Genomic DNA, 20,427 nt, shown 5'->3' with positions numbered 1-20,427 from the left:
GGATGGATGGAAATAGGGATGATAGATGGAAGTACAGAAGGATGGATGGAAGTACAAAAGGATGAATGGATGAATGGATGGAAGTACAGATGGATGATGGATGGAAGTACAGAAGGATGGATGGAAGAATGGATGGAAGTACAGATGGATGGATGGATGGAAGAATCAAGGATGGATGGATTGATGGATAGATGGAAGTAAAGAAGGATGGATGGATGGAAGTAAAAAAGGATGAATGGATTAATGGAAGTACAGATGGATTGATGGATGGAAGTACAGATGGATTGATGGATGGAAGTACAGAAGGATGGATGGAAGTATGGGAGGATGGAAGTACGGATAGATGGATGGATGGATGGATGGATAATTGGAAGGATAGAAGTACAGAATGATGGATAGATGGGTGGATGGATAGAAGATTAGACTACTGTAACTCACTTTATGCTGGGATTAGTCAAACATCTTTATCCCGATTACAGTTGGTTCAGAATGCTGCAGCTAGACTTTTGAACTACGGAACTCCTTAAGGAAATAAATAGGAGATGGGAGAATTTTTTTTTTTATTATTATTTTCTCTCACAATTATATCATTAGATATTACTGTATATAAATTGCAGGCATCAGGGAGCGGTTATTAATATGCAGGGCATTGAAACCACTTTTGAATGCGTGCTTGTGTTTTACTTTCACTTTCAAGATTCGTGTTCACTAGTACTCTATTTAAACTATGGAGCAGCAGTACTTCACACAGTTTACAAGATTAGATGTCTGTCAGTGGTGCACAAGATCTGAAAATCAATTGCCATCATACTAGGTCATCACTCCTTACACTCTTTATGTGGTAAGCAAAATGTTAAGTACTGTAAATGAATCGCTAGCAAACGGCTAACCACATCCATTTAATGGCTTCGTAGAACACGTTATTTATTTTCTGTGCCTTTCTGAAAACGGATTCAAGCTTTGGGCACACCCCTAACCCCACCCCCCGATGTCATCGTCCATCATGATGTTTCACGGAAGACATCGCATGATGCCAATTTGGTAGACATCACCCAACCCTAATAAACGGGATCATATTACTCCGGTTCTACAGTCTTTACACTGGCTGCCTGTGCATTAGAGAGTAGACTTTAAAATTCTACTTATTGTCTGTAAGTCACTAAATGATGTGGCTCCATTATATATTGCTGATTTATTGACTGAGCACAATGTAACCAGTTCCCTCCGGTCTTCTAACCAGAGACAAGGCAGAAGTGCAATTTACAAGGCAGAATCATGATTTTTCTACAGTTCCCCCAAGACTCTTGAATGATCCGCAAACTTTTATTAGAATGGACTAGTTTGTATATATACATTTATTAAAATATTTTTTAGTCTAAATTAAAAACCTATCTGTTCAATAATTCTTTTAATTCTGATGATGCACTCTATATCCTTGTCCAATGTTTTAGTTGCATGTTAAGATTTTTTTTTCCTTCATCTTGGTTTAACAGCATTTGTGTGTGTGTGTGTGTGTGTGTTATTGCTGTTTTTCGTAATTTTATTATAAAGCACGTTGGTCAACTCTGGTTGTAGTTAATAGTGCTAGATAAATAAAATTGCCACAGAAGTACAGAATTATGGATGGATGGATAGAAATACAGAAGGATGGATGGATGGATGAATAGAAGCAGAGAAGGATGATGGATAGAAGTACAAATGGATGGATAGAAATACAGAATGATGGATGGATGAATAGAAGTACAGAACGATGGATAGAGCACAAAATGATAGATGGTTGATAGAAGTACAGAATGATGGATAGTTGGATGGATTATAGAAGTACGGAATGATGGATCGATTGACGGAAGTAGAGAGGGAAGGATGGATATATGGATGGATAGTAGTGCAAACAGAGCAATATAATAGAATAGAATAGAATAATAGAATGATAAAACGCTGGGCAGTATGGACAGAGGGATGAGTAATTGGATGAATAAACATTTTGATAGATGAAAAAAGACTCATGTATAGATAAATGGATAGATGACTTGAATAGTTGGTTAAATCAATGGATGGATGGATAAAAGGTTGGATGAATAAATATGTGGATGGATGGACAGTTATGTGTATGTACACTTTGTATGATGGATGGATTGATATCTGGTTGAGTAAATGGATGCATGGATGGATGAACAGTTGGGTGAATAAATAGGTGCATAGATAGATGGATGAGCTTGTGTTTCTCCTTCTTTTTCAGATCTGTGTGATTTGAGGAGCAGCTCAGAATGGACTGAAGCTCTAGATGAAGCCACAACTGAAGCCTTGAAATGTCCCCTTCCACTGGAGGTCTTCAAGGTGTGTGTGTGTGTGTGTTTTTGGAAAGTTAGAGCAATATTTTACACAAAGCTCTTAAGAACTTTGACAACTGATATCTGTATGTGTGTGTTTCAGGATCACCCTGACCTGAGCACACACTCCTTCAGGGCAGGAATGAAGCTTGAAATGGTGTCACCCAAGGAACCCTTCCACATCTGCCCTGTATCTGTAACTAAAGTATGCTTTCACACACACACAGTAGATGAAGGGTTATTATGCTAGAGGTTATAATTACTAGCTAACTACCCTGACATCAGTCTTCCTCTGTCTCACACATCTCTCTGTTCTGCAGGTCTATAATGAATACTACTTTCAGATCACAGTTGATGACCTCACAGCTGAAGCCACGCCCACTCATGTGGTGTGTCACGCTGACTCACCGGGCATCCTGCCAGTGCAGTGGTGTCTGAAGAATGGTGTTGGACTGGAGAGGCCACAAGGTGGGCGTGAAAGTGTTTTAACGGGATTTTTGCTCTATTAAATTCATATTCACTTAACAAGATTTTACAATTTTATTTTCAGTTCAGTGTGATTTGTTAATGTGGTACACTATATCAATATATAACAAAATTATGAAGGCTAAAAGAAACATGATAATAGAGAACAAATGTAGTACAATTAAGCTTTATTTGCTCATAATATGTCTCTCTCTGTTTCTCTGGCTTGCTCTGCCTCTCTTATCATCTCTTTTTATTTCTCGATGTGTCATTTTCTCTCAGGTTTTGAGTCACTGGACTTCGATTGGGCGGACTATCTTAAACACACTGGCGCTGAAGCCGCCCCAGATGTGTGTTTCCCAAATGTAAGGCACTTTATCTTGATCCTTCCCCACCACAGCTGCCCCGTGTTCAGATGACCGTGTGTGTGTGTGTGTTTAGATGGTGTCTGAATGAGGCTTTGGGGATTTCTTCTTTATTAGATAAAGGCTGATGTCACAGTGTGCCACCTAATGGGTTTCCCCATTTCGATGTTGGTCACATTGACACAAGCAAGGTGCCAAAGGATTGTTTTGTTTTTTAGAGAAATACCCCTCCCCTCTTGTGTTTCCCGTTCCTCATAAAGTTCAAAGTTGACTATGATAAACATAGTCAGTAACTATAAATTATGATGAATTCCTGGCAAGTGATACACATCCTAAAATAAACTATTTTATATAAGTAATTTATCTTTTTTTGTTAAACAGTATAATATATGAATAAATACATAAATAAATGTACCCTTTTATTATTCAAATATAATAATAGTAATATACTTTGTATTAAGTTGACAGCATGTTTTCTGTCTACCTTATATTACCATTAGATATATACATCAACAAATATTTGTCATTATTTATAAATATTATTATGTGTATAAATATTGTCACAAAGCAGCATTACGTGTGTGTGTGTATTTATATATATATATATATATATATATATATATATATATATATATATGATCCTGGACCACAAAACCAGTCATAAGGGTAAATTTTTTACATCATAAACAAGTTCTCCATTGATGTATGGTTTGTTACGATATGACTATTGTGAATATTTGTCTGAGATAAACCTATTTGAAAATCTGAAATCTGAGGGTGGAAAAAGATATTGGAAGTTACCTAGCTGGGACTTTTTTCAGGCGCTGCATTATACAGCAAACAGCAGCAAAAGTTCCTTGATTATTACGCCAGAATGAGAGTATAGTTCCTAGCCATATGAGCCTAGAAAATCACAACTTTTCATTTTCTGTCGTCTTAGTACACAGTGTAACTAAAGAAGGGTCGAGTTTTAAATAGGAAAAAAATCTAAACTCTTTGGTCATTTTTGAGCGAGATGCTAAGGGTCTAATCAGATTCAATGATCTGTGCTAAGCTAAGCTAAAGTGCTACCACCCGGAGATCGGCTGAATGGATTTAAAAACAGTGAAACTCAACTGTTTAACTCTAGGGGAGTTGGAAAATGAGCCTAATTTAACAAAAAGTGTAGTGTTCCTCTAAAGCTGTCCAAATGAAGTTAGCAATGCATATTACTTATCAGAAATGACGTTGATACATTCACGGTAGGAAATGTACAAAATATCTTAATGGGACATGATCTTTACTTAATATCCTAATGACTGTTTGGCGTAAAAAGAAAAAAATTATCATTTTGAGCCATAAAATGTATTTGTGGCTATTGCTACAAATATACCAGTGCAACGTATGACTGCTTTTGACTGGTTTTTAGTTTTACATTATAGATGTTACATAAAAGATATATCTTTTCATATCTTCTCAACTCTTCTAAAGTAACTCTTCTAAACTCATAAAGGTTACTAGACACTCAGAACTGTTACACTGAATCGACCAATCAGCATCCAGCACTGGAATTTTAAAGCCCTTCAAATTCCACTAATTATGTTGGAACTCGAGACAAAAGCTGTGACTGCAGGCTTTTTTTGTGGTTTCTTTTTGCACCAATTATCGGATGCAAATGGTGATAAGTTGTATAAATCTGATTCATTAAAACTTTTGGGTAAAAAAAGCTATTTTCCTTGACGATGTATCTGCCTCATTATCCAGTTTGTTTGTACTTATTGTGATATGCATTGTTTTTTGTAATTGGACACTGTGCTTCTCCACTGACCTATTTTTCTGTGTTGTGTGCGATCAGGCGTCTCAGAGCAGGGGCTTCTGTAAGGATATGTGGCTTGAAGCCGTGAATCCACTCCAACCTTCTGAACTCTGCGTCGCTCGCATCACTCAGGTCAAAGGTCGGCTTCTCTGGCTCAGACTGGAAGGTAGGAATAAATAGAGCACAGACTGTATGTTGACCTTCTTTGCGTATTATTTAAGAGAAATCTCTCAAGGGCATGATCTTGAAGTGAATACCAGAAGATATGACACACTGACAGTTTTTTACCTTTGCTCTCTGTCTTTGTTTTTAGGTCTGACTAAGCCGCAACCAGATTGCATAGTGGATGTTGAGAGTATGAGTATCTTCCCTGTGGGCTGGTGTGAAGCTAACAGCTATCCGCTAACACATTTACTAAAGACAGTCTGTGAGTGTCAAGTGCTGATGCTTTCTAATGTGTCTTTGACTGCAACATATGCTTTCAATCTGACTTTACTTTAAAGAAAGGAACATATTTAAATGTTGCAACAAATGTGGCTTTTTAGCCATGTGTGCATGAAAATCAGTTTGAGTTGCTAAAGTAAAAATGTTAAAAAGGCATTATTCAGTTATTTTAAAATATTTACATTTTAAAATATAAATTTAAATTGGTAGCAATACTTAAATTTTTTATTTAATAAAATGTATTTATTTATTTATGTTGCCACAGCTAGATGACCTAGCAACAGCCAGTTAATATCAGATATTAACACATTTTAAATTGTAATTTCTAGACTTAGATACTAATAACACCTTCAAAATTATTTCACCTTCAAAACTACATTTGCAAAGTGTGTTTAAAAAATAATAATAATGGATTTTAACATTAAGTTGCAACATAATACAATGTGAAAAAATGGGTCAGAATATTTTCAGAATCCACTGTATATTTTTTGTACACTGTAAAAAATAAAAATCAATAGAAAAATAGAAAAGATTGCTTTAACCCTTAAACAAAACACAATGCAATGCGAAATTCGAAATACGAAGAAAAACAAACTGAAAAAATCTCTTTTTTACAGATTTTCTTTGACTGTATTCATGCACTTAAATGTTTAATTGTTTATACATTGCTTTTCATAAATGTAATTTTTATAAAAAATCTTGTATAGTAAACCTGCAAAATTCGTGGAAATTCTTTATTGAAACGTTTTGGAGAACTCTGAAATATTTATGACAATGTGAAAAAGGTATTACCAATGAGATCAGTACAGCCTGATGTAAACCAAGACCACTTAGGACCTGTTGTACGTCATTTGTAGTGGTTGGTAATAAAGCAATACAGTAATAACAGCTCTCGCTTTTACATAAATAGTGCATTAAACTCTGCTCTTTCAAAGCAAACCAAACAAGACTTTTCATAATTTCATGGCATTTCCAAAGAAATGTCCCTATTTTCCCCAGCGAGTCATATTTTTGTATGGTATTTCAGGTTTGTCTCAGAAGAAGATTGCCGTTGTTCAGCCTGAGAAACAGTGAGTACATAAACTCATGTTTGTTTTGCTAGAACCTGTGGGACTTTTGACCTAAACGTGTCATGCATGTGACTCATCTACTTGTTTTGAAAATAAACGTTGATGCTGTATTTTTTCTGTGTGATAATTTCTGTAGTTTTGAATGGGATGGCAATACCTTGATTGAGATTGATTGATTGTTTTTAGGCTGGCCCCGTCACAGCCTCCTGATGCCCCTGTTAACCTGTGCTCACCCATGGATACAGGTTTACTAAATATTCTACCAATAATATCGTTTTAATTCATGTCATATCAAACATTGTCTACATATTTTTGCTAATCTACTGTATGTGCGTTATCTAGGTTTGGTGAATGGAAAATACTGTTGTTCCCAGCTCTTCATCAATCACCGCTGTTTCTCTGGTCCGTATCTCAACAAAGGCCGAATCGCTGAGTTACCAAATGCCGTTGGGCCCGGAAAGTGTGCTGTAGTCCTCAAAGAGGTACAGTTATCTCTGACTTGTTGCAAATACTATGAAGAATTTGAGATTTAAAAAATCTACATGAATGTACAGAATAAAGATGCTGGAAGTTTTTCCACCAGTTTAATCAATTATGCCTTCTATAGTCTATTCCAAATAGGGTGGGATACATTATTTTAATATGAGCAAATAAAAGTTATGCATGCACTATAATTATAGAAGTAAAAGAATAGCTGCCCACTAGCTATGGAGGATACGCACATGTGTTTGTTTATGTTTATGTAACATGATTCATTAAATGAGCATTATGATGTATTCACTGAGATGTTATTTTCTCACAGATTCTGTCAATGTTAATAAACTCAGCGTATAAACCCGGCCGCGTGCTCAGAGAGCTGCAGATGGTGGAAGACCCACAGTGGAACTGTCAGGAGGAAACCCTGAAAGCCAAGTATGAACACACACATTCATGTTTACTTAGTTAACGAAACCACAATATACCAAAGACATCGATTCGTTTTTATAGAAAGCTAAACAGGCTAAACCCATCCATAACAGAATAGGTTTTGTATTTTTAGAGTTAAAAAGATTTATAAATATATTTTATTAAAGCTAGTATTCATTCTGCAAATTATTATTATTAAATTTCTTTGAATGATTAATTATTTTTGTTGATTCAGTTGAAGTCACTAAACTATAATAGATGACTTTGTTTAGGGGTAAAATTGTGAGGTTGGAACAATATGATAATAATAATAATAATTAGTAGTAGTAATAGTAGTAGTATTTACTTTTATAAATAAGATTGGGAACAATTCTGTTTAGTATTTTTAATCCATATTGTTCTTTGCTATAATTCACAATTAATAACATTGGACACATTCTATATAATAATTGAAAAAATAATCACAATTTTACTTCTTTGTATAGAATCCCGTTTCTAACATGGTTAAAAAAATCATTGCCACTTTTTATATCACAGTTCTGACTTTTTCCTCACAATTGTCGCAATTCTCAAAATAGTAAGTTTGTATTTCGTAATTCTGACTTTTTATCTTACAATAACACCTTCCAATATTTTGACTCGCAATTCTTTTTTTCCTAAGAATTGTGAGTTAATATCTGGCAATTATGATTTTTTCCCTAAGAATTGCGACTTTATTTCTATTAAATGCCTTCTCGAAAAACCAATTATGAAATTTTGCATTTATAAGGCAAAATTCCGAAATACAAACTTACAAGTCATAGTTGTGAGATGTTAACTTGCAATTGTGAGAAATACAAGTTTATAACAATTCTGATGAGAAAAATGACAAAGAAAGTCAGTTGTGAGATAATTACTTTTTTTTTTAATATTCCATGGCGGAAACAAGCTTTCCATACTTTTGTCTGATGACTTAAGCTTTTTTTTCTGTTTACCTGCTCATTAAAAAGACTTTCCGATACTATTGAGTCTGTATACATGTGTAATTCTAAAATATTAGTGATAAATTAGTCAACATACAAAATTAAAGTGCATTCATAATGAACAGAAAGCTGTCCTTCATTTGCATAATGAGATTTTAAGCCAGCTGATTAGCATAATCATGTGAATGTTAGCCAGATATCTAAAATGTTTCATTTAAATAATGTTCTTGATGGTGGAAACACATTTGCTTGTTTATAGATACAAAGGGAAAAGTTATCGGTCCACCATGAGGATCGTCCGAACACAAGATCAAGTGTCGGAGTTTTGTCGTCGAGTATGCGAGCGACTTCAGTGTTGTCCGAATCTTTTCGGCCCAACAATCGTGTCCGACAAGTGCCCTGAAAACTGCTTTAGTCAGACCAAGACCAAATACAGTGAGTGTTTTTTTCCTCTATGGCATACGATGAAAAGTGTTGTTTGCTCTAACTTGGAATTAAAATGACATGTTTCACAAGAGCAAGGTATTATTTTCTCCAGAAACAGACACAGATACACTCAAATTCACACATAGCTTTTGCTAACTTTCAATAAATGCATGTATGTGTTAATTTATGTCTGATGTAGCATATTACAAGAAGAGGAAAGTTGGACGCCCAAGTTTAGGGGAGAATGCACAGGACGGTGACATGAGCAAACCAGCACGACGTCGAAAAAAACGCAAAGCCATCTTTGTCCAGAAAAAACGACGTACTTCTATTGTGGGATACCACACCACAGAGTCACCTCAGGTCTGCCAAACCAAAAACACACACTCGCTTGCATCAAATATTCACTTGCATCTCACTTGCAACTCCTGAGACTAAGCAAATGCAAGCGCATATAAAAGTACATAAGTAAAAATGTTTCCTATGACATATATTTTGTATGTGCACACTAAACATCCACAAACAACCACAACATATTTTTTTTAATTAACTGTGCAAAGCAGGTACATTGACCAATTTGATTTTGTGTGGGTGGCGTGCATCGCAAAAATAATTTATTTTAAATAATTATTAATCAATTATTATTGTAAATGGAACTGTCATTTTTACAGTAAAAATATCCAAACATTCTTCAAATAGGTCAAATTAATGCATTACTTTAAGCATATACATTTTTTATATAATGCATTTTAATCCAATAATAATAATATTAATAATTGTAACCACTGCTATAATAATAAATTATAATACTTATCTATCACATTGTAACACAGAACATATAATCCATTGATGCACACATGAAAACCAAAGGAATCTGCAAACATTATAATGCAGTTTAACTTTGGTTCAAATTATTTATGAAAATATATAATGCATTGCAAACATGCATTATGAATATCTTTATAATGGATTATACATAAAGGCATGGAACAAAGTGTTACTAAAACAAAAAGGCAACTATTGATGTTTTGAATGATATACTGTATCTTAGGCATAATCTTTTCTTGTTTTAACCATATTTGTTTCATATTTAATTTAGTTTTATGCCAAAACAACAACAAATTGCTCAGTGGGGTAAAAACTAGATTTGATTTAAGACATATTCACTGAACAGATTTAATTTACTTTTTGATAAGAATCTGTTTTCTTAAGTACATTTTTATGATTTAGTTTTCTTCTGGATATTGAGACAAAAATACAGATTCCTGATCAGTGATTGATTTACTTTTTTTTTTTCTTTATAAAAAGAAATGCCTGCCTTGCACTGCTCTGCGATGCGCATCCACGACTTCACGTGATATGTAATCACATTTAAAAGGTCAAGCATTATGTAGGCAGGAGTACTCAGTGTTTACAAGTCGAACACGCAAAGTCAAAGTCAAAATTTTAATATATGTCATCGAACTTTAAAACAAACAAGCAGCATTCTGTTGGTCAACGTGAAAAATTTGCATTAAAAACTTGAACCCAATAGAACCGATGTGGGGAAGAAACTGAAGTGAAATTTCCAATTGTGTATTTAAATTATATTTGTGGCCAAGAAATTTAGCCAAGCAATGGTAAATGTGACTACACCTTTAGATCTAGTGTAAGACTGTTCCCGTTTCATCACAGGATAGCGATTACTATGATGAGGAGGAAGAAGATTTTGAGGAATGGGGCAGTGAAGTGAGTTCCAGCTCACCCCGTGAGGAGGCCTCTGCCCACTCCTTCAAGGACGTCCCGAGGAGAGGAAGACCACCACGCCGTGCTGCTCTTCAGCGCAGGGCGACCCATCCAGGGCCAGAAACCACAGACAGATCCTCTCCCAGAAGAACCACACGCTCTGTTTCTTACAGCCAGAACCAGACGGCCAAAAACACACACACAAAGGTAAACCGTCCACATAGAGCTAATGTGCAAATGAATCAGTACTATATCAGATTCTATTAGTTAAGCTGAACTGTGTTTGTGTGCATATGTAGACTGAAAGTTTTGAAGAGGAAGATCGTCTGGTGTTAGAGACGAATCCTCTGCAATGGAGCGTCTCTGATGTGGTTGACTTCATCTCATCCACAGATTGTGCCTCTCTAGCAAAGATATTCCAAGAGCAGGTACGGTATACTAACCAAACAATCATTTGGCCCTTCTTTGGGGCATACTTCATATCAAGTTATCAAGAAAATGTTACGATTTCTAAGCTAATCAGTGTGCAGTCAGTATGAAATCTGTGACAGAGCACATCTATAACACACTGCTTTCAAAATCGACCCTTTTTACTTTGTATTACTAATAGTCTTGGTCTGCTGCAGCTTAGAAATCATACAGATTTCAAGTGAAAATGCACACAGACACACACCTTAGAATCATTCATTTGCTCTCAGGGTGTGCAAAACTGAAACTAACAAGAACAAGCAAAACAAAATAAAATATTTGCGCTAACCCATACACCTTATTTTCTTCTCAAGGACATTGATGGACAGGCCCTGTTGCTGCTGACCCTTCCTACAGTCCAAGAGTGCATGGACCTAAAGCTCGGCCCCGCCATCAAACTCTGTCATCAGATCGAGCGAGTCAAAGTGGCCTTCTACTCCCAGTTCGCTAACTAGCCTAACCTTCTTGGCGGACATAAATCAACAGACACCTATGTATTGTGCTCAGGGGATGTAAAGAGTCATTCCATCCATCAGGAAACCTCAGGTTGCCTCATGCCGAATGGATTTTTTCAATATGAGACTTAGTCATGGAATATAACATAATTTCTGCTTTCCCTGCTAAAGAAAACCACTGAAGGTTGCTGGTTTGGGCTGGTTTGAGCTGGTCTACCTGGACTCCCAGCCTAGTCGAACTGGCCTTTGGAGGATTTAACTGAATCAAGTACCAAAAACCTTCAAAGCCATCAAAATAGCCTAAACAAACTTCCACTCTTAAAAATAAAGGTGATTTTCCCAGTGACGCCATAGAAAAGCCATTTTTGGTTCCCCAAAAAATCTTTCAGTGAACAGTTCTTTAACCGTTTTCAACTATTAAGAACCTTTTGGGGAATTGAAAGATTCCAAGGATGTTAAAGGTTCTTCAAGGAACCATTGTTGCCAATAAAGAACCTTTATTTTTTAAGAGCGCCATTTTTTCAGCAGTGTGGTGAAGACAAACCAAACAACCGATGGCAATTTTAGGTTTGGTTGGAGTACCAAAGTTTCAAAAGAACGTCTCTAGAATGAAGACATCCTCGGTGGGAATAAGTACATGTCTAAACTGAAAGGAAGTTCAACTGTGAAAAACCTCCAACCCCTGAATTCACTGCAGAACTATCAGAAATTTAATTCATCTTTAAAGACCAAATTATATTTATAATGGCGAATTAAATGTGAAGTATTAATTTCGGAAGTGGAATAATATATTTGTAGTATTTATTTTTTTCCGATAAACTATTTTTAAAACGTTTGTTAGGAGGTTAGTTAACACCTGAAATATCGTGATTTGGCAAGTTGGCCATTATGAATTAGGGGATATTATTATTATCGAGACTGATATTTGGTATAAACTTATTGTGTGAGTGGTTATATGTTGTGTGAGTGTTACTGAAATGTGCATTCACACGTAAATACATAACTCGACACGCATTTGTTTTTCCCAAAACGCATCGTTTGTTTCTCTTTACAATACAAGGGCAAGTACATTTTTTGGAGGAGCTGCCTTTTGTCATGGCCTATCTATATTTTATGTAAATGTAATTTTTGATCTATGCAAAACTGGATATGTTTTCTATAAATATTTTTTGTTTGTAATGACTAATGAGTTACATAGTGATATATTTTTTACTTCTCCATTGTACGACACCTTGATCACAAGTATAATGTATTAAAATTGGATTAACTGCTGTTGAAATACTGTCTCCGGTCATCATTTGATTCATTTCCAATGTTTAATGTTCAAAACTGGCAATGTTTGAAAGACCAGAAAATATAACATGCTCCAGCGGTCCATTAGATTGACTTAATTTGTAAATGCACACAAAAATGGCATAGAGTGCACTTTCAAAACGGCATTCTAAGAGGTTTTAAATCTTTTTATCATACTAGTTTTATGTATAATGTTTGATAACTGTTGCCAAAGCAGAAATGTATTTTAATGTATATTTAAGTGCCATATTTTGTTTCATAGACTTTCATTGCAAATGCATTACTGTACGTTTTTAAACTGAGGGCTGAGTCAGTATTATTTTCTGCGGTTAATCGACAGTGTGTCACAGATACCCTTCATAGATTTTGTATTTAACCCGGAGCATTCCCTTAATATTAAAAATAGCAGCTTATATAGTTTATACTCATGTTTTCCAGAGAATTTGAAACAAATGTGAACTTCCTCACCCAAAAATGAACATAATTTCCAGGAAACATTAGGCAACGTAATGCAAGCTATTTAGAGCGCAACCCACTCACACACACTCAGCTGTTGGTCAAGGCTAAAACATGGTGATATTACATAACCATTAGAGGTTTTTTTTCTATGAACATTTCTCTAATTTTAAAAAGAAGGCTTTTGTTTGGCACAGACATTTGATTGTACTTCTATTAGCCACCTGAGTAATGAGGTTTGTTATATAATGTATGCATATTAAGTTTGTACAACGATACTTCGCATTGGCCAATTAGCATCTGCATAAATAATGTATGTTTCTAAGATGGACTCATTCATGAGAATTACTAAAGATAATAAAAGTTTATATTTCATTTCTATTTTTCCATTTCTATTATATATATATATATGTTCAACCATTAAACCAGCCATCAGGAGAATTGATGTAAGTGAGAACAAACAAATCAATAATTTATTGCACTTTGTAAATAATTACTGTTTTATATATTTTCCATGAAGTGTGACATTATAACCATTAACTGTTTTCTATTGAGTCAGACTGAGAAGCTGTTTGTAGGACTATTTTGCCACTTCTCATGGTTGCCATGCAACATCATTTCAAAGGTATGCTGCACGGCTTCACCAGTGATGCGTCTGACCATAATCGAGATATGTTTCTCATGGATGCTTGAGGAGCCCACTTGAATTTCATTGAGCAACATTTCAAAGAGAGCATGCCTAAATGTGAAAAAAATGTCAATGTCATTAAACGGGAAACAAATTAAGACTTTTGGTTAAGTAAAAAAAAAAAAAACTTTAATAATCCTTTAGAAAGTCTGTAGTCAAATGTTCAAGATCTCAGAACGAACTATGAAAAAAATATCATAAAATTAAAAAAGATGTGAAGTATGCTAGTATACATTAGCTCTATATTTTTACTGTATGTTTCTCAGTATTATCTATTTATTTTTTCGCAAGTAATTAAAAAATCTATCTGTCTGTCTGACTATCTCTCTGTCTCACTGTCTGTCTAGTTACTAACCAATAGTAACAAAACAAAAATGCATTTGCTAAAGTAACCATGCTAAGTCTTTGAGCTCTTTAATTGTCACTCTTGCTTTATGGGACACATCTACCAGGTGAGCTATCGAGCAAGTTTATCATCATAATTAGTTTGAAAAGGAATAAAAGTTATTGGTGTGTTACTGCCACCAGTGTTTATTTCACAGGTTTCCCACACCTTCATATCCAAGGACCTTTCAAGAACTTTCCAGATCCCTCAAATTTAAGGACTTAATTTGGAGATGCATTTCAAGTGAGATCAAGGTTATATTTTGTGTTACCTTGTAAGATACATTGTTACAGTTTTTTTTTCTACAGGGACTTATTTTCGAGGATTCAAGCACAAACTTTCAAGGATTTCAGGGACCAGTGGGAACCCTTATTTAAGCTAGAAACTGCAGTGGATTGTATGTACACAGTGAAGGTTTAAATAAGGTGTAGAAGGTGTACAACTGTGCCAAATCACATTTGACATATTTTTCATCTGTTCTGTAAACTCAATCCTCAAAGCTTACATACCAAGTAGCATCCAATATTGAAAATCACGAAATTATTGTTAGTGGCAGAGCATTGCTGACTTATGAGCATGACTCTGTAGATAATATCAGGGACTGGCAAAAAATGTGACTCGGTATATGTGCCTGTTCGAGTAAAAAAAGAAAAACGCTGCTAGCATGGGTTAACCACAAAGCTCATTCTCATACTAAAACACACCTGAAACTGGGTCACGTAGGACCTTTAAGGGGGGTGACAGGGGCCAGTTTTGAATTGTTGGCTGCTGTATCTCCTTTGAAATAAGCTTCCTTTTAGATTTGCACATTTTGCATGCAATCGGAAATCAAGACACAGCTTGAAAGGACGACAGTTTCTCTCTACTCGTTTCACCGCAGTGAAGATGAAAGGTGCAACAAAAACACACACCTGCTTTGACACGGCAAGCACTTCACGAGTATTTCATATTTTGCCTGTTTATTGTACTGTTAACACATACTTCCTGAAATTCTCTGGTGGCACCTTCTACCAATAAACTGACATGATTATTCTCAACACACACTTATGGCAATTTGTAATTATTGAATTAATACAAAGTTGCCAATTTGTTAGATTATTTAGTAGCTTAATTAAAATAAGAAATTGTTCATTTCTTCATAAAATGTAAAACATCTCATGTCAAATTTAGTTTTTTGTTTTTTACATTAATTGTGATTGACATGTAACACTATTTTTACTAGTATGAAAACATTTGTACAGTGATTCCTGTCCTGTAAATGTCACTTTATTCTGCTGCATAGGACTTTGTTAATTTTAACATTAATATTTTGCAATGTACCAAGTTAGAAGGTCACAGTCTGTATAAAATGCATATTCTACACTGTAAAAAGTTGTTGCCTTAAATCTTATTTGCCTCAGCTTAGCTGTATAAGTCATTTCAAATTAGAAACATGAGTTTAATATTGTATAACTTATTTTAAAAAGTTGAAAATTGCTTAACTTATTTTGACGTATTAGTGTAAAAACATATGTTGTCATGGCTTATTGATAATACAATTTTTAACAGTGTATTTTTTTTGTTGTGTATGTTTTCCTTACAGGCTGCATGCAATAAGATGGACAACACAACAAGTGTAATCTGAATCATGAACCATTTAATACTGGTTTGAATCAGTCCGAAACACTATGCTGTGTGAGCTCTTTTATGTGCAAGCACATTGAATGCATCGAAATCTAATAAAAAGCTTGTAATCACAAACTGATTGATTTCCAAGGTGCTCTGAGTGTATAGGACATACTTACATTTTTGTGTAGTTTTAGTTGCTGCTTCTAGGTCAGCTTTACATTGCATTTCTCTGAAATGACCCTCAGTGTTGTTCTGCAATAACATATGCATGGAAAAAAACATGCATTCAAATAAGCACAGGTTCTTTGTATCTGGTTGTAAAATGCAAAGGCATTATTATTATTAGTCATACTGTTATCTTGACATTGTGTGAAATGACTCATCAAGGAAAAAGAATCAAGCAAAAACTCACTCTGCTGCTACCTTGTAGCTGTGTGTTTGCCTGTTAGGTGTGTGTGTGTGTGTGTGTGTGTGTGTGTGTGTGTGTGTGTGTGTCGACCCGATCAAACATGAATATTCATCAAACTTCCATCTATTGTATGTACATCTCAAAGGAGAGCTGCGCAATATATCTGTGTATATTTTCAGAGGGATCTTTTCAGTATAGAATAAATTGTTTTATATGATAATATATATGAAGAGTTCAGATGCAAAAGCCTCTAAGTGCCATATGAAATGTTCATCTAAAATTAGGATTTTTATCAAGCTCCTATATGCTTAGGTTGAGTCATTTTACTTTAATTGCAATGTGCAGGGTCCTTTTCCAGGCTATTAAAGTGAAATAACTGAACATAAATATAGGAGCCTGATAAAAATCTTAATTTTAGATGAATTTCAGATGCCACTTCATATGTAATTATTTTTGCAGACAAGGTTTTAAAAAAGTTAGAGATGTCACGATAATCAGGCAAACATTATCAGGCATTTCTAAGAGACAACCACCCGAAAAGACACACCACTTTTAAATATAGTTTGCCCCAAAATGTAAACGCTAGAAAATGTAAATAATAATAATAATTTATCATTAATTGTATTATTATTAACGATATATTTGATATAAATATATTTGAGCGATTTAGAAGAATGTTCATGCTGCTCTTTTCCATACAATAAAATTGCACATAGGGACTTTTTTTTTGTTTTGTTTTTCATGTCGTATAAATTATTTTTGTGTTCTATGCTTTAAGAAAAAATTAAGGCAAAAATGGACTTCAACATTGATTTGAATCCTTTAACTGAGTCCTTTGAGTTCAATTTAAGTCAATTCTCCATAAGAAGATACATGCCAACCAACAGTTTGGGTCTTTAAAGACTCAACACTGATAATAAGAATTAAAAGCGAAATCAAATTCTTAAAAAATAAGATTCTCCATTTTTGCCCATATAAATCTAATGACGTCAAATGAGAAAACTATTTCTAAATGTACGTAATGTGAGGTTACACTCCCATTACACTGTTTTTGGAGATGTCATGTAGGCTATATGGTGATTTTTACATTACTGATTTGTATTTTTCTGCTTGTTTGCCACATTCAGTGACATTCTCAGTCTGTACAAAAACACAACGCATCATTTCCTGTCTGCTAATCATGGAGGAGTGTTTTGGAAAAGCGCTGTAAAAGTGAAAATAAATTCATGCCACACATGGACGTGATGATCGGGTTTAAAAAAAAAAAAACAAGACAAGTTTTCATCTAAATGAACCATGCGCAGTATTTTATGTTTTCCTGCAAGCTGTCATAATGTATCGCTGGCATCATAAATATTTTTGCACAGTTTCCCTCAACAGCCAATTCAGTCACGCGGCTGGATCTTTCACTGCATGGGGCATTTGAAGAATCTGTGTGTGAGTGTTTGTTTGTGTATGTGCGTGTTGTACTTTCATTTGTATTCACTGTGAATGACTCAGTACAATCTCGGCAGGCGAGCTGCATAAACAGAGCTGGTTTTGAGAAAACCGTTTCATTTTCATTCATTCTTCCTGTAAAAATGACAAAAGCAATAATAGAGAAAGTGTTTGCTTCTCATTTCCCTTAAGCCTGAACAGGAATTACGGCACATTTATGTACTGACACGTTTGTTTTCTATACCACCCGTTGAAATGCATGTTTTCAATAACAGGTGCATCCTTTCTGCTTTTTAAAAATAGTTTCAATTTAACTATTTTATTCAGCACTTAAAGTAAGTCAAGACAATACACAAGTTAACAACTTGCTTTTGTTGGCGCAGATGGCGTGGCTATGCTTCTGGGTTCTGCGATGCATCTAATTAGTTTTTCTCAACAGCAAAGACGTGTTTCCTGAGATGAGGCTCCAGAACTATAAAAGCAGGAGCACACACATATATGTGAAAAGACTTATTACTAACAAAACAAAACTTTATTTAAAAGGCAGTCTTCGATTGACCTAATTGTAACTTTTATGTTTATATGAATTAATCTTTAAATAATGTATACATAAATATATAATGTCTTGTTTCAGTAGTATTTTGTGTTATAAAATTTCAAGCATGTATACTTAAGTTAAATTACGGTCAAATACACAGCAAATTACTTGCCCATGGACATTACAATCCTTTGCAATATTCAAATATGTAAAACAGAGTGGAAAAAAGTAGTGTGATAAGGGTAAATATGATCACACTTTAATTTCCACACTCGATTTTACATATAATGCCGTCAAAATTAATTGTATACAAAATAAAAGTTTTTATTTACATAATATATATGTGCGTGTACTGTGTGTATATATATACACACACACACACACACACACGCACACACACACACATGCATGTATATATTCTGAAAATATTTACATCTATTACCATATATATGTATGTATGTAGTCACATGCATATATTTATACTCATATAATTTATATTACATATAAATAAATTCAATATATAAATATAAATGTTTTCTTAAATATATAGTGTAGAATATGTGTGTATACAATGTGTGTGTATTTATATACACAATAAATGTGTACACAGTACACACACACATATATATATATTATGTAAACAAAAACTCATTTGGATGCGATTAATCGCGATTAATCGTTTGACAGCACTAAGAATACATATCTCTCTATCTATTTATCTAATGTGTATATATATATATATATATATATATACAAATAAATATTTCAGTTTATGAAATATGATTGTAAGTATCGATGCAGTATAACCAGCGTAAGTAGTTAGATTTTCACATTTGATCTGTTACATCAGAGAAAGGAAAACAGATGTTAGCAATCAAAGTCATTTGGAGTCATCCTGTTTAAACGTTAGTATTTCCTTCTTTCATATTAACTGGTATAAATCACAATCTCAATAGCTCAAATGAGAAATGCGTTATTTTCCCTAGAGCTTGTATTAATTAGCTGCACACTGAGATTAAGTTGGGCTTTTGGCAGTCTGTGGGATTTTATCATAAATCTGAAATCACAGAAACAGCGGTCGCTTCTTTGAGAGCTTTGGATTCCATTCAAATAATTAAAATTAAATTATTCAGACGTGTGTGTGTGTGTGTGTGTGTGTGTGGAGGACTTTCGCTGGGGGTCTCCCAGACATCCATTAGCTCCCTCACAGGTTTCCATAGCAACAGAAATATAGAGAGAAGGCACGTTCCCTGATGCAACGCAACAATTACGATTCTCTTCCTCTGCGTCCCATCCCCCCATATCTCCACCTCCCCATCCCATCCGTCGCTCCTTCATTAAGGCCACACTCACTTACTTTCCCAAAACAAAGAGTGAAATAATAAAACACCTCTCAACCATTCATCAGATTTTCATTCCTGTGCTGAGCACAAAAGACTGCATCAGTAGTTCTGAAGTAGCTGGTGGCCTATGCATACTTTATTATATGTTTACAACTACTTTATAAGCAACAAAGTATATTTACACACCAAGATGATAGAGAGCTGATTTATCTGTTGGCTTTTGTAGAATGTTGGAATGAACATTAAATAATGCACTTTGAAAAGAAAAGAAAAAGAAAAGAAAGTGACTAAAATAACTAACAAGTAAACTAAAAAGATTGGTAAATTATGTGCATACTTTCTGAGCTATATATCTAGATGGCGACCGTGATTTCACCAAGTACAACATGTTCCTAGATCAACATCCTTCTTGATCCAGGAACATCATTCCAAACAACCAATCAGAATTGAGATATAACTTTTCAGGAAATATCTGTTTTAGGCTTACAATCAGAGTTAGGTGCTTCTAAACCCTTGTTAATCAGCTATCATTTCCCTCTGATTTTAAGAATTAACTATGGGTAAGGTTAGGTTTAGGGCTAGGGATTGGGTTAAGTCTGTATTTTTGGACAATAATGTTGATCCAGGATCATCAGAACATGTTGATCTAGGAACATGTCTTGGCAAAATAATATATATATACATATATATATATATATATATATATATATATATATATATATATATATATATATATATATATATATATATATATATATATATGAAAGCATGCACATGTTGATAAATCGTTCCATGTCACTATTGGCTCATATGTAGCCTATTTTTTGTCACTCATGTTGATCCATCAATATTCAATCAA

At 34.5% G+C, this 20,427-nt stretch overlaps 1 protein-coding gene across 4 annotated transcripts in view; it reads left to right on the top strand.

Moving 5' to 3' along the window:
• Nucleotides 1-12,686, top strand: part of sfmbt2 (Scm like with four mbt domains 2) — a 37,556-nt gene extending 24,870 nt beyond the window's left edge. For all 4 annotated transcript variants that reach the window (XM_026230556.1, XM_026230549.1, XM_026230539.1 and 1 more), the window contains 15 exons: nt 2,240-2,337; nt 2,434-2,535; nt 2,651-2,798; nt 3,078-3,160; nt 4,995-5,121; nt 5,269-5,382; nt 6,427-6,469; nt 6,656-6,714; nt 6,812-6,951; nt 7,272-7,381; nt 8,597-8,772; nt 8,963-9,126; nt 10,438-10,695; nt 10,788-10,916; nt 11,271-12,686. In XM_026230556.1, the coding sequence (XP_026086341.1) occupies nt 2,240-2,337; nt 2,434-2,535; nt 2,651-2,798; nt 3,078-3,160; nt 4,995-5,121; nt 5,269-5,382; nt 6,427-6,469; nt 6,656-6,714; nt 6,812-6,951; nt 7,272-7,381; nt 8,597-8,772; nt 8,963-9,126; nt 10,438-10,695; nt 10,788-10,916; nt 11,271-11,411 (1,892 nt within the window). In that variant the 3' untranslated portion in view covers nt 11,412-12,686. The remainder of the gene's footprint in view (nt 1-2,239; nt 2,338-2,433; nt 2,536-2,650; nt 2,799-3,077; nt 3,161-4,994; nt 5,122-5,268; nt 5,383-6,426; nt 6,470-6,655; nt 6,715-6,811; nt 6,952-7,271; nt 7,382-8,596; nt 8,773-8,962; nt 9,127-10,437; nt 10,696-10,787; nt 10,917-11,270) is intronic.
• The last annotated feature ends 7,741 nt before the right edge of the window (nt 12,687-20,427 follow it).

This window comes from Carassius auratus, chromosome 4 (assembly GCF_003368295.1).
Source record: "Carassius auratus strain Wakin chromosome 4, ASM336829v1, whole genome shotgun sequence".
Lineage (NCBI taxonomy): Eukaryota > Metazoa > Chordata > Actinopteri > Cypriniformes > Cyprinidae > Carassius > Carassius auratus.
Note: the sequence above shows the minus strand (reverse complement) of the source record. Positions and strands in the feature narration are given on the sequence as shown.